At 46.7% G+C, this 12,166-nt stretch overlaps 2 protein-coding genes across 9 annotated transcripts in view; one reads left to right on the forward strand and one right to left on the reverse strand.

Annotated features, from left to right (window-relative positions):
- LOC119390336 (cytochrome c oxidase subunit 6A2, mitochondrial) overlaps positions 1-12,166 on the forward strand; it is a 673,327-nt gene that overhangs the window by 586,922 nt on the left and 74,239 nt on the right. For 3 of the 5 annotated variants that reach the window (XM_049414748.1, XM_049414749.1, XM_037657935.2), the window contains exons 2-4: positions 1,530-1,624; positions 1,838-1,992; positions 3,485-3,669. In XM_049414748.1, the coding sequence (XP_049270705.1) occupies positions 1,534-1,624; positions 1,838-1,992; positions 3,485-3,565 (327 nt within the window). In that variant the 5' untranslated portion in view covers positions 1,530-1,533 and the 3' untranslated portion in view covers positions 3,566-3,669. Of the gene's footprint in view, positions 1-1,477; positions 1,625-1,837; positions 1,993-3,484; positions 3,670-12,166 lie in introns of those variants that run through there. The other 2 variants (XM_049414747.1, XM_049414750.1) reach the window with 2 other exon arrangements.
- Positions 1-12,166, reverse strand: part of LOC119390332 (ribosomal protein S6 kinase-related protein) — a 100,662-nt gene that overhangs the window by 16,209 nt on the left and 72,287 nt on the right. Inside the window, exon 2 of one of the 4 annotated variants that reach the window (XM_037657930.2) lies at positions 784-885. The exons of the other annotated variants lie outside the window; for them this stretch is intronic. Within the exon in view, the coding sequence (XP_037513858.1) occupies positions 784-867 (84 nt within the window). The 5' untranslated portion in view covers positions 868-885. The remainder of the gene's footprint in view (positions 1-783; positions 886-12,166) is intronic. 4 annotated transcript variants of the gene reach the window in all.

Raw genomic sequence — 12,166 nt, forward strand, 5'->3', positions numbered from 1 at the left:
ATGCCTCTTTTGGATGATTGTATGCCACACTTAATGATGGTGAGCACAGTTTGATTCTCGTTAACCTTGCAATTTGATAGCAATTTTTAAAAGTTCACAGGGTGCAACTGTCAAAGCTTCTTCTAGGAAGGCAGGAATAAAGACGAGCGACATACCAATGCACATTTCTTAGTATCACGATTGCCTTCGAATACCGATCGCAAAATACTCCGTGAAGGAACACGCGGCTCCGCTGGCGCGTACCATGGTCGCACAGGTCGGATTACTACGATCGCCGGACACAGCGCGCAAGAAAAAACGTGAACGTGTTACCTTGCGGAGCCAGCCCATCGCTCGCTGTGCCTCGCGCGCTCCTTGGTATACCTCGGCTGCAGAGTTTCCGCGGCGCCAGATCCCGTCTATTGTTATACCAGGACGACTCTCCCGGGACTCCGCTCATACGGTAACCTTGAAGCTCCCGGCAATTATGAGGGGACCCGAGCGCGCGCCGTTTCTTTTTTTCCCCGTACCACATCGACGCGAAGCGAAGGCACGCGGAGCAAAAAGCGCGCCTTGGCCCCACTTTTTTTCACGCGCTGCGCCAGTTGGGCAGACAAGCGTAGAGCACAAAAGGAATTCTCGCGCGCCGAAAGGCGTGTGCGCGCGGCTCACGCCAAAAGGATCGCCGCGAACATTCCGATGCAGGCACCCGTAACAAGACAGCGCGCGCGGCATGCACGTATACACGCACGTCGCGACTTCCTGCATACGAGAGGCGCAGCGCAGAGAGAAGAGCTTGTTTACCTGAGACTGCGTCGAGCTCCATCTCCGACACTGCTGCGGCTGATGGTGCTCTTCGGAGCTCGGTTTCGGCTGGCTGTTGCCCATGTAACGCGAGTGCCTTGCCTGAACAGCGAGCCGTCGTTCATCGCGGCGAGGAACAGCACCAACCGCCCTTCGTCCGGCGATGAGCAATGTAGTTGGCGTTTAAGGGCATGCCGTTGTTGCCGCGGTAACCGAGATGTGATCGGCCCGGTGAATTTACCTGCTGCTGCTGCGCTGTTTTTGCCATCGGGCAAAAAATGCGTGGTGCGCAGAGTGTGACGTAACTCTCCCAGAAAAACCGAAACTGAAACACATATCTTGAAAATTATTAAAATAATTTTTTTCTGACTTTTCACTCATATTTCTTATTTTTATAAGCAGGTAATTGAAATACTTGATGTTTTGAAACAATACTCAATAAATTATGTCAAACTCACAGTGCCAATGGTTATCTCTGAGTCTAAGCTGCCACTCTCAGAGGCTATGCTTTTCAGTATTACAAGAACAGAGTCATCTTGTTTTAAAAAGAGTTGAACGTTAGGCGAGTTGGTGTTTTGACACTACTTTTTGCACCTGTGTTCGTCTTCCTTTTTGTTGTCATGTTTTGTTGCGTTCGTTTTTAAGATTTTTGTTTTGTTTTTCAACATCATCATCATCAGTTCAACAAGCCAGTCAAAGTCGGCCTTCACTTTCTCGAATCCGCTCGATCGAAAGGACACCGAGGGCATCATGGCGAGCCTAACTTTACAGCAAGCTTTTCGTAACTTCTCGAAATCGGCTGCTAGGTTTTCCCAGCACGGGGATGCACATTCCCACGCAGGTCAGTATTGCGCTGTTAATCTGTTAATCAACTTGCAGCTTAATGCGGCGTTACGCCCATGAGGGGTGGACACAGATAGGACGTTGCCGGTGTGGCTTCTTGACCGGCACTCTGACATTGAAACATTGTCTTCTCCGTGTTAAGTTGCGTTAGTACGCCTGATTTTTAAGTAATATGTCATCTCGTTGCTCACTGTGATCCTTCTCTGCGCAGCTGGTGAGCTGCTGTGGAAGAGGCTGAGTATCTTCGTGGCCTTCCCGGCCATTGCGCTGTGCGGAATCAACGTCTACTTGGCTGAAGTTGAGCATATGAAGCATTCCCACAGGCCGGAGTACCACCCCTACGAGTACATCCACATCCGTACCAAGGTCTGGTATCCCACTGCATCACTCGCGTATTCCTAGTTCTTGTGCCGAGTCTTTACTGGCCCGAGAGTGTATTGGTTTCACGTGGACGAAACCTGCGGCATTCCATAAAGGCTGTTGCTAGGGTTACGTCCAGACGTAACTGTAGTCACCGCTATCGTTACGTCCAGACTAAAGTCCCTAGATTTTTCCCTGTTGAAGAGCAGGGAAAATCTAGGGACTCTAGTCATGTGGCTTCCACAAACGTGAGTACATTATTTTCCTGTTGCTCAGTGAAGGCCCTCTGCGCCCTTCGGGCGCGGCAACCTAATCGTGGCTTCGCCCTCGCTTCGCGAGTGCGGCCATTTCGCTAACGCTCAATGGCCGGTTGGCAGGGTCACGGTCACGCGCTACTGGCCGCTGTCGCGGCCACGCGCTGTTTAGCCCGCGCAGCCTGCCCCTTCGGGGCAGGCGGAGGCGTACGTGACGCAAGAGCCGCGTCGCGCTTCTCTGGCAACAGACTTCAGCAACACCTGAGACAAAAAAAAAAAAAAATGCCGCAGCAGCGAGGTTCGAACCAACGTCCTCGCAGTTCCGAGCACGACACGCTAGCCGCTGCGCCACTGAGGCCAATCGGTTCGGTAGGTCTAACGGGCTATATTTGTATTGCCACGCTGGACGTAACTTTTAAGACTCGTTATTCTTACGTCCAGACGTAACTGCAACGGCTCGTACCATTACGTCTAGACGTAACGCTAGACACTCCCTTCCATAAATAACCACATCTCAACAGCAAGGTGGCCGCATTTCGATGGGGTCGAAATGCAAAAACACCACTGCTTTTAGATTTAGATGCACGTTAAATAACTCCAGGCATTCAAAATTAATCCTGTGTATTCCAATCTACGGCATGTCTCATACCATCTTATCATGGTTTTGGCACTTAAAAATTCCACAATCAACAATTTGTGTGTGTGACTAGCGCTCGAACACTCGATTGTAATTTTCGTTCCATGGGTTTATCTGGCGCTGGATTCTTTTCATTTGCCTGCTAATATAACTGCGCAGAAAAGTTGAGCAACCGCTCTGGTGCTGTTATGATGAGATAGCTTTGACGCTGATAGTGCTGCATGTACCAGACGATTTTTTATTGGAAAGATGGTGCTTTACATCAAGCGGCACCCTCTCGCAAAGAGTTACACTGTAACTAATGAAATGTCTTAATTTAAATTAACTGTTCACCTCAATTTAGAAAACATATACCAAACGTAGAACCGAAGACTAGCAGCGATGTTATTTTCTTAACAGACATTAAGCATACCTAATTGGCCACCTGCACAGTTAAAATTGCGTTATTTTTATTGTTGCCTTGCATTCAGTGTAATAAAACCTCAATACTTACAGTATATTCCACACATCGGTATTTTCACAGCTTACGAAAGCTCTACTCTTGCGCCTGACGGTTCCCTTAAAACATCGTTTTTTAGAAATGCTCTTCTTGTATATTTTTCTTCAGAAATATCCCTGGGGAGACGGAAACCGTGGTCTCTTCTTCAACCCCAAGAAGAACTGGGTTCCCGGAGGTTACGTAGAGTGAACACATGAGCACGCCCTCTGTCGACCTGATTGTTCATTGGGAGAATTCTAACTGGGCAGCGATTCAAAGAGAAGCGCAATAAAGCTAGTTTTGCCCGCTTGAAATGGAACATCCTTACTTATTGTGCTGTGACAGCCTGGCGGCAATGACGTGCTGCTGAGCTCAGGGTCGCAAGTTTGATCTCCGCTGAGGCATCCACGTTTCGACGGAGGCGAAATGCGAAAGTGCTTGTGTGCTTAGATTTAGAACCCCAGACAGTCTAAATAGGTCTGGAGTCTCCCCACTGCGTGTTTTATGTATTGTAACCTGTTGCTTTTGGACACAGTTGTGAATTTGACAAGTGAAGGGACATTTACATATGTAATGCTTTCGTTTATTCATTGCACGTAACATTAGTCACGATGCAAGAAACTCAATGAAAGTTGCAGGTTTGTTGGCCCCATTTCCTGATGTGCAAATTGCAAACTTGCCGGCCATTAACGGCAGCTCGGTGCCTTGGAATTCTGCTGAGAGTGCAAGGTCACATTTTTTTAATGTTCTAGCTGCAATGATGGCAGTCTTGTAGAAGTAAGATTGAAGTGTCCCTAGTCAAATTGCTGACACTGTGACCTATGATGGTTTGGAAGTATTTCTGCGAGATTACAACACGAGACCAGAGTGAAACTCCCAGCTGTAAAGAGTACAGATGTTCATGAAGTTGAGGTTTTGACAAACCCTTCTGGTCGGCTGGCATCGTGATAAAAAATTCACCGCCCAGGCACTCCGAACGGGTGGTTAACCAGCAAAGCTGAAACACGCATCCTCGGTGTTTATCACAAGCTGGGATCTATCGAAGTGTAGCTTTTGATTTCTCTATCGTGACATTTAAGAGATGCATGCTTCAGACTTTGCGTTTGGTGTTAACAGCTGAAAAATTCTAAGGGTAGTGATTCATGCTGCGGCAGGTATCATCCCTATCTATATATGCTGTCAAAATCTGAAGACAAACTAGTGCAAGCATGGAGACCCTTTGAGGTAGCGTATGCTAGCATTGTTTCTTCATTATAGTTTCCGTGCACTCACGAACTGCCACATTTTTCCCACCTCCTAGACGTATGCGGCTTTACTGTGAAAAGTAGAGGAGTAGAGACCAAGGCTTCCTGATGGGAGCCTTGTTCTAGTCAGGGGAGTCGAAAAGTCTTTGTTATTCTTTTATAGTCATCCCCCACGGTGGTCTAGTGGTTATGGTGTTTGCTGACCCAAAGGCCATGGTATCGAATCCCGGCTGTGGCGGCCACGTTTTCATAGAGGCAAAATGCTAGAGGCCCGTGTGCTTGGATCTAGGCACCCTTTAAAGAACCCCAGGCGGTTGAAATTTCCGGAGCCCTCCACTACGATGACCCTCGTAATCGTATCGTGGTTTTGGAACGTAAAACCACAAATTATTATTTTAATTATTCTCTCATGGTCGGTGTTCTTCTAATTTTATCAGCACAGATGTTTAAATCGCAGTTCCACCGATGCCATGAAGTGGGCGCCTGTTGCATAAATATACGCGGAGGTGCTGTGTCACGAAGGCTCATTTATCAGTTTCATTCACGGCTGTGTATAATCAGCCTTGGGGGCCATTGTTGCTTGTTGACTGTAGAAACTGATGCCCCAATAAAGGCGATTCCTTCGTCCTGTGACGAAGTGCTCTTTTGCACATCAGTCGTTCTTGACTGCTGCCTCATTATCAAAAAAAAAAAAAAGGTTTCTGACTGTCTCATGCTGTGCAGAGCACTTTTCAGCCACTACCTCATGAGAGAATGATGGGCTCAGTGCCCAAAACTTGACGTAGTTGTCATCACTGAGACAAATATGAGAAGCCTTTCGAGCTTTTGTGAAAGTGTTAGTGAATAATTGTTTCTTTAAAGTTGATTTTTTGTTTGTTATTGAAGTTTGTTTGTTGAACTGCCCCATTATTCAAACACATTTTGCAACCCATTCTGTCTAAACAATAATTAGTTGGTGACTGTACTTTAGATAAAAGGTTGACTTTCAGTGTAATGAAATTTTAATAGCATAACGAAGTAAATTGCCAATTTTACTGAGCTCTATCAATGTTTAAATATTGTCTAGGGACCCCTTTAACAACTGCAACATCTCTGGGAGCAGCTTAGCTTTTATGCAGTAGGCAAGGTATAACCCTTCATGCAATTTAACAAAGAATACAGAACACAACTACACAATTTGAAAAACCATTGCATTTGGTCTGTTTTCTCAATGTTGTATTGGGTAGCATTATTCGGCAGTGTAGGTGTCTCGGCAATGAGAATTTAAATCATAGCACAGTGAATACTGCCAATTGACAGTGAGAGCAGGATGAATTCAGGTTGTCACTATTGTAAGTCTACAAACGTATGACACCATGCAAGTGTTCACAATACGCTAATGTCCTCTACAAAAATCTCAGTGAAAAAAGCTTCTAGGTTTCAGTCATTCGACGGAGGGTGGGATGGAACAAGGGTCAATCTCCTCTCCCCCCGCCCCGCCCAAAAGAAACTGCTGGACTAGCCTTAGGTTTATTTATTCATTCATTCATTCATTCATTCATTCATTCATTCATTCATTCATTCATTCAGTGCTGCTGCAGTGACCATGTGTTCAACATTCACACTTCATGCACATTCTCATAAGTAATGATACAGACATCCCACAAGTGCACAGTGACATTTATTTTGATGAAACATTTATACAAACATACTCTGTCTCAAAGTCATAGACTATAATCAGGTACCTGCTAACAACAGTTGTTTTTGTGTACTATAATTGCTTTTTAATTCATTGTACATAGGAGCTAAAGCAAGATGAAAGGCATTAATTTCTGTACCCATTAATGTAGCCTGACCGTTTGTTTTTTTCAGTGCCTTAAGGTTTACAGCACTGCGAATCATGTGAAGAAGATACGGATAATTCACTGCAATTTCGAGTATTGGAGATGTCTGCCTCCCAATGTGATTTCCACAAAAGCTAGCTCGTTTTACTGCTCACTTTGTGTTTTGACATCCAAAAATGCATTTTTCGTTTCCGGTTTTATTCACGGTTGCAAAGGCCACCAATTCAACAACTGCGATAAATGATAAAAGCTCCCAAGTACTGTAGTTTTAGCTATGACTAATACTTTTCTTGTACAGAATGGCAGCACATTCAAAAGAGCTTAAGAGTTACCTCGTGTGGTGTTTAACATTCAGCAGACACCAATCAACCAGATTTTGTTCAGGGAAATTCAACACTTGCGTCACGTAAGTTTGTGTTTGGATGTTGCCTTACACTTTTGCTGCTGAAGAATATTAAACCGTGTACAAGTTATAATGACCACCGGGCAATCGGACACAACAATCTTTACAAATATTAGTTGGCAAAATGACTGGTAACAGCTCGACAAACAAAAGCTACAATCACAACAGACAACATCAACTTCAGCGTTAACAGCATGGACGGCTGCTCTGCAACACCAAACTCGAAGGCATCTTAAAGTGGAATGCAGACACACAACCATGCAGATGCACCTCTGTCCAAATCCTCAACTGATCACTCGTTTGAGATCAAAAACATTCCACAACCACACAATGCATGCTGGCTGTACCAACAGCAAGACGAAATTGATACACGGGGCACGGTTCTCATTACGGTAAGCCCCAAAGCATTGAGTTTCCTACAATACTTACTAGAGAGAACTCTAGTGCTAGTGTCTATCGGAACTGCAACGCATGGCGCTTCAGTTAGCATGGGAATGATGGGTAGTACACGGATTTGTCTAAACTTTGTTCTTTCGGCTCCGTTTGGCTCCGCGTCACCTGTATCCGCTTTGTCGCAAAACGAAGTTCAGCAAAAGTTAGCAGTTCCACTTCACCACTTTAACTTTTTTAGGCTCACCAATTCAAATCTGGTCATGAAGTTCACAATGGTCTATTCTTTTATCTGAAACGAATGCCAAAACACAGCAATAAACAAAGCCACAAGTGCATTCGAAGTCATAAGCACGAAGATTAGGCAAATCCGTGTACTACCCATCATTCCCATGGTGGCTGAACGATCACAGCGCCAGAGTCCCCTCTAGTTAATTTTTAGGAAACTCTATGCCCCAAAGTACCACCAACACCGAATTCTACCCTATGAACCAACAATAACATTTTTCTCTAAACACTTGCCTGAGGGAGGGCCAATAGTGTTAGTGTTTATCAAGAGTTTAGGACTAAAATGCACTGAACAACATGCACAAAAAGAAAGACGAGGTATGCTGCGCTGATGCGAGAAAAGGTCTGCACATGGAAACTTAGTCCTCAGAAGTGATGCCACAAGCGATAAAACTTTCACAACCACTTAGGCACCATATAAACCGGTGTCACGTAGGCACTTTTAATTGTGGTCAGGGGCGATTCGATCAGATTTCTTGATCGCCATCGTCAATGATCGCTGCTACACCGTGCAACGTAATCCGTATTGAGTTTTGCACAGACGTCGGCTGAACTGCGATCTTGAAGCAAGATCATGATAGGCAGGTTGCGATTGTCTTGTGCCTGATCTGGCCTGATCGGACCTGATCTTGATCCAGCCGAGTATGGATCGGCCCTGATCGCAATCAAAAGTGCTTGTGCGATATAGGTATACTGGTACATATATATAGTAAGTTAGGAAGTTCATGCATTGCATGATGCCACTTGGCAAAATAGAATGTTCCACATTCAATGCCAATGGCACCAAGCGGTGCTAGTTAACACTCCCAGGGTTACGCGCATGCACGAACACCCAAAAAAGTGGATGAAAGAACGGCCACCGCCGCAGCAAAATCAGAAGTGCACAGCAGGCGTAATGTAGAGCTTGTGGGGTCATATCTCACCGGTGGCGAGTTGTTTCTTCCATTTGCTTTCATTTCCCTTTGTCCCATAATTACTACCGTAAAATGCTGAGCAAGCGCCCCCGCCTCCCTACGGTGAAGGATAATCCGACCAGATTTGGAAGGGGGCGCTTGCTCGGTCCCGGACCGAAATTCAAGATGGTGGAGGGAGAGCCGCTAAAAATAAAGAATGTGCATCCATGTTTCTAATTACAGTAAAACCTCGTTATAACGAAGTTGAAGGGGGAGTCGTAATTACTTCGTTATAACCATTAGTTCGTTATAGCCAATATCCATTTCTACCGACAATTAGCACGCAAGAGAGGATGTACTCACTACCGAATCTCACAGCAGCCCGCCACGCAAACGAAAAACGGCCGTCGCACGGAGAAAAACTAGTAAAATAAGAAAAAAAAGAAAGAAGACCAAACAACTGCTAATTTAATCACGCCAAACTCGGCGCACCAGCTGGCGGCTCACTTAGCAGAAAAAAAGTCCTTAATAGACTTCTGCCGTGTCTTCCTCAGACGGATGATGCCTTTTTCGGCCGCTGCCGCTATGTCGAGTCCGTCCTCGCCGTCATCGTGAGCGCCGAACATCGGGTTCGCAAACTCCGGGCTGTCGTCGACACATTCGTCACTGTCGTCATTCACCACCCCTGTCACCGCGCGCACAATTTCAGCCTCTGTGAGCTCTTCGGCTGTCACCGCGTCAGCATCGGCACTGACGTACGTGCAGAAGGTGTCGCAGTCGGGCACAACTCCGGCGTCAACGAGAGCGTCCCACGACGCCAAGTCTTGGTCACCCGCGGCACCCTCATTGGCGGCAGCACCGATATCTTCGCTGTCACCGCCGCTTTTGACGCCAAACGAGGCATGCCGGAAGCAGTTGGCGATCGTGCAACAGCACCGGTGACTGCTCCTTTGTTGCTCAACGCTACGCCGAAATCTTGGGCCACTTTTTTCTTCTTGACGCCGGACTCAACGGCTTTCAACATAGCCGCCCTCTGCTCGATTGTAATCGTTTTGCGCTTTCGTTTGCCGTTGCCGTCGTCCATCTCCTGTCTAGCGGCGGGAACCGAGAAAGACGCTGTTCTCACGCACACGCAGCGAACGACAAGCAACAAGGCCCGCGGTCGCCGCGTCGTCGTCGTCCACGTGGTCCACGTAGGGGGAGGTTACTGTTACTCCGTATACCTCCCATAGGATGCCTTAATTCATGACGTCAGCGCTGGCAGCGCCAAACGTCCCTTCAGTTAATATCCTGGCGGCTGGGATTCAGAGACTCGAACGGCAGAATGGCGGCGCACACGGTATGCGTCGTCATGGCAACACTAACACCAGCCGCGCCTCCTCTCCTAGCACCCTCGCGCGCGCCGGGTTTTTCTCTTTTTGTTTTGTTTGCGTGCGCGGGCTCCCTCTTCCTTTCTTTATGACCCCCTCGCCCCTCCTCCGCGTGCTGCGCCGTGCAGCGCGCCGGGCGCTTTTTTTTTCCTTTTTTTTTGCATCCGCTGCGCGTACTGCGCCGCGCGTTCGTTGCGCGTTTGAATGTGCGCAATTTGCTATCAGGCATTCTGCAAACACTGCAGTCGTGCAGCATGTGCCAGAACGCAAAAGAATGAATTTCACTGACAACACAAAATATCTTTGGTCTCTTTTTATTCTCCTCGTTTCCGAAAATCAACATTCTATCAAATGTGGTGCGATACAGGCTCAGGATATTAACATACACGTGTTCATGATCACTAAACAACACGAAAGTTCTCGGCAATGTTAAGAATTTAAAGAACAGTGGAAAAAAAAAACAGAACATAACACTAGGGCACATATTCAAAAACACAATATTTATACTGACAAAAGTGCAGAACAGCTTCTGATATATGCGCACGATATTGCACAAAATTATCATAACTAACAAAATTGAACATTCCTGAAATGCAAAAACAATGAAAGCAGTTGAAATACCTAAAAGTAGAATAATAATGTAACGACCACTTTAAAGATGCCAAAATGAACTCCACATATAACACAACTAATATTGGCCGCACTTTATTGACTACATTTCCAAAAACGTTGATTTTCATATAACTAGTGATAATGAACCGCGGAGAAAATGAACGGCTGATATCGGATGATTCATGGCATCTCTTCTTGAAGTGCGCCGATTCTGCAATTCTTCAGCTTTCTCTGGGCGCACTGATCAGCTGTGTTGCGTTCCGAAATACACCCTGAAGAAAAGGGCAAGTTTCAATCAGATAAAGAGCGCCGTCGATTCGTGCAAAAGTGAACTTGTTTGTTCGTCTCAGAGCAGCATAAGTTTTCATACATCTACCTAATGTCTCACAAACGTGGTTATAGGCGATGGGGAGTAATTAACCGGAGACAAATGCAAAGCACACACTCAAGCACGCCGTTCTGTGAGAGTGTTAAACCTGTAACTATAGTTACTTTGCATGGGCTTCATGTCCGCTGCTTGTTCGTATAACGATTTAAACGCAGCATCCTGCCCTTTTCAAATCAGTCATTTTTGAAAACAGTAACTGTAGCCCCACTGCAGTGAACAGCTACTCGGTATGGACGTGAATTCAAATTGACACAATGAAAACCGCGACTCAAAGTTCGTTGTCTGTCTGTCAAAGGGCACGCTCACCTGTCGTTCTTTTGGGGGCCGGCACATATATTCCGGGACTTGTTCTGGAAGTATTCAAGCAACAAAGCACTAAGCACGAACAGCGCGAGTCGTAAAATATCGCGTCGCACAAGCACACAGCGCGCGAGCACCATGAAACGGACGAGCGACGACGGCTAACGCACGCCTTACCAACGCCAGACACGAAACTTTCTAACGGATTTCAAAGTCGGCGGCGCCAGCAAGGCGGCGGAAAGCGCGCCTCCCGCAGGAAAGGGAGTTGATCCCGCCAGAGAGGGGGTTGAAGAGAGTTCGGAGGAAAGAGACGGAACGCAGATTTTAACTCTGATCCCAGTCAACAGATGGCGCCTCAATTTGCCATACCGGTCACGTGGGTTTCTTTCACTAGCCTGGTCCACGCGCGCAGCTGGAGAGCGGGCGGGTCCACTAGTTCCGCGGGAGAGGGCAGGCCGGGTGACGTGCGCGGGTGAGTCCACGAGTTTCGGTGGAAAGGGGAGGCAGGCAGACGCGCACCCTCGCGCGTGTTGGCAGGCGGCTCCTCGGGAGCGCGTGGCGCGAGTTTTGAATTACCGCATGCGACGTAAAGCGTCGCGCGCTATAAGATATTGACTTGCCGGGTACCAAAATGATCAGTAAATGCTCGGTGGGGGAAAAAAAAGGTTCGTTATATCCATTGCGAGGAAATTGTAGCTTCGTTAAAACGAGGTTTTAAATACATGGGCGTCTATGGGAATTTCAAGGGGAATTACGATTGCTTCGTTATATCCATTAGTTCGTTATATCCCGCTTCGTTATAACGAGCTTCTACTGTAAATGCTTTGTCTATTTACTGTTTTTATTCCCCCTCGTCACTGTCAAACGCATTAAACGACTCCTCAGAGTCAGACGCAAAAGTTAAGGCCGCGCACTCAGCCTGGAGAGACCTGCGGTCTTCTGGTGGATACATCGCCGACATCGGAGAGCCTGGCGTGCAGCGCACCATCCTCCAATATACAACCGGCCACATGACAATGGAATTTCACAAACAACATTAGATATGCGTTCAGTGGATACCATTCTTGTAGTTCTTTATGCATAAGCAATGCTCGTCTTGG

This window comes from Rhipicephalus sanguineus, chromosome 4, assembly GCF_013339695.2.
Source record: "Rhipicephalus sanguineus isolate Rsan-2018 chromosome 4, BIME_Rsan_1.4, whole genome shotgun sequence".
In the NCBI taxonomy this organism is placed as follows: Eukaryota; Metazoa; Arthropoda; class Arachnida; order Ixodida; family Ixodidae; genus Rhipicephalus; species Rhipicephalus sanguineus.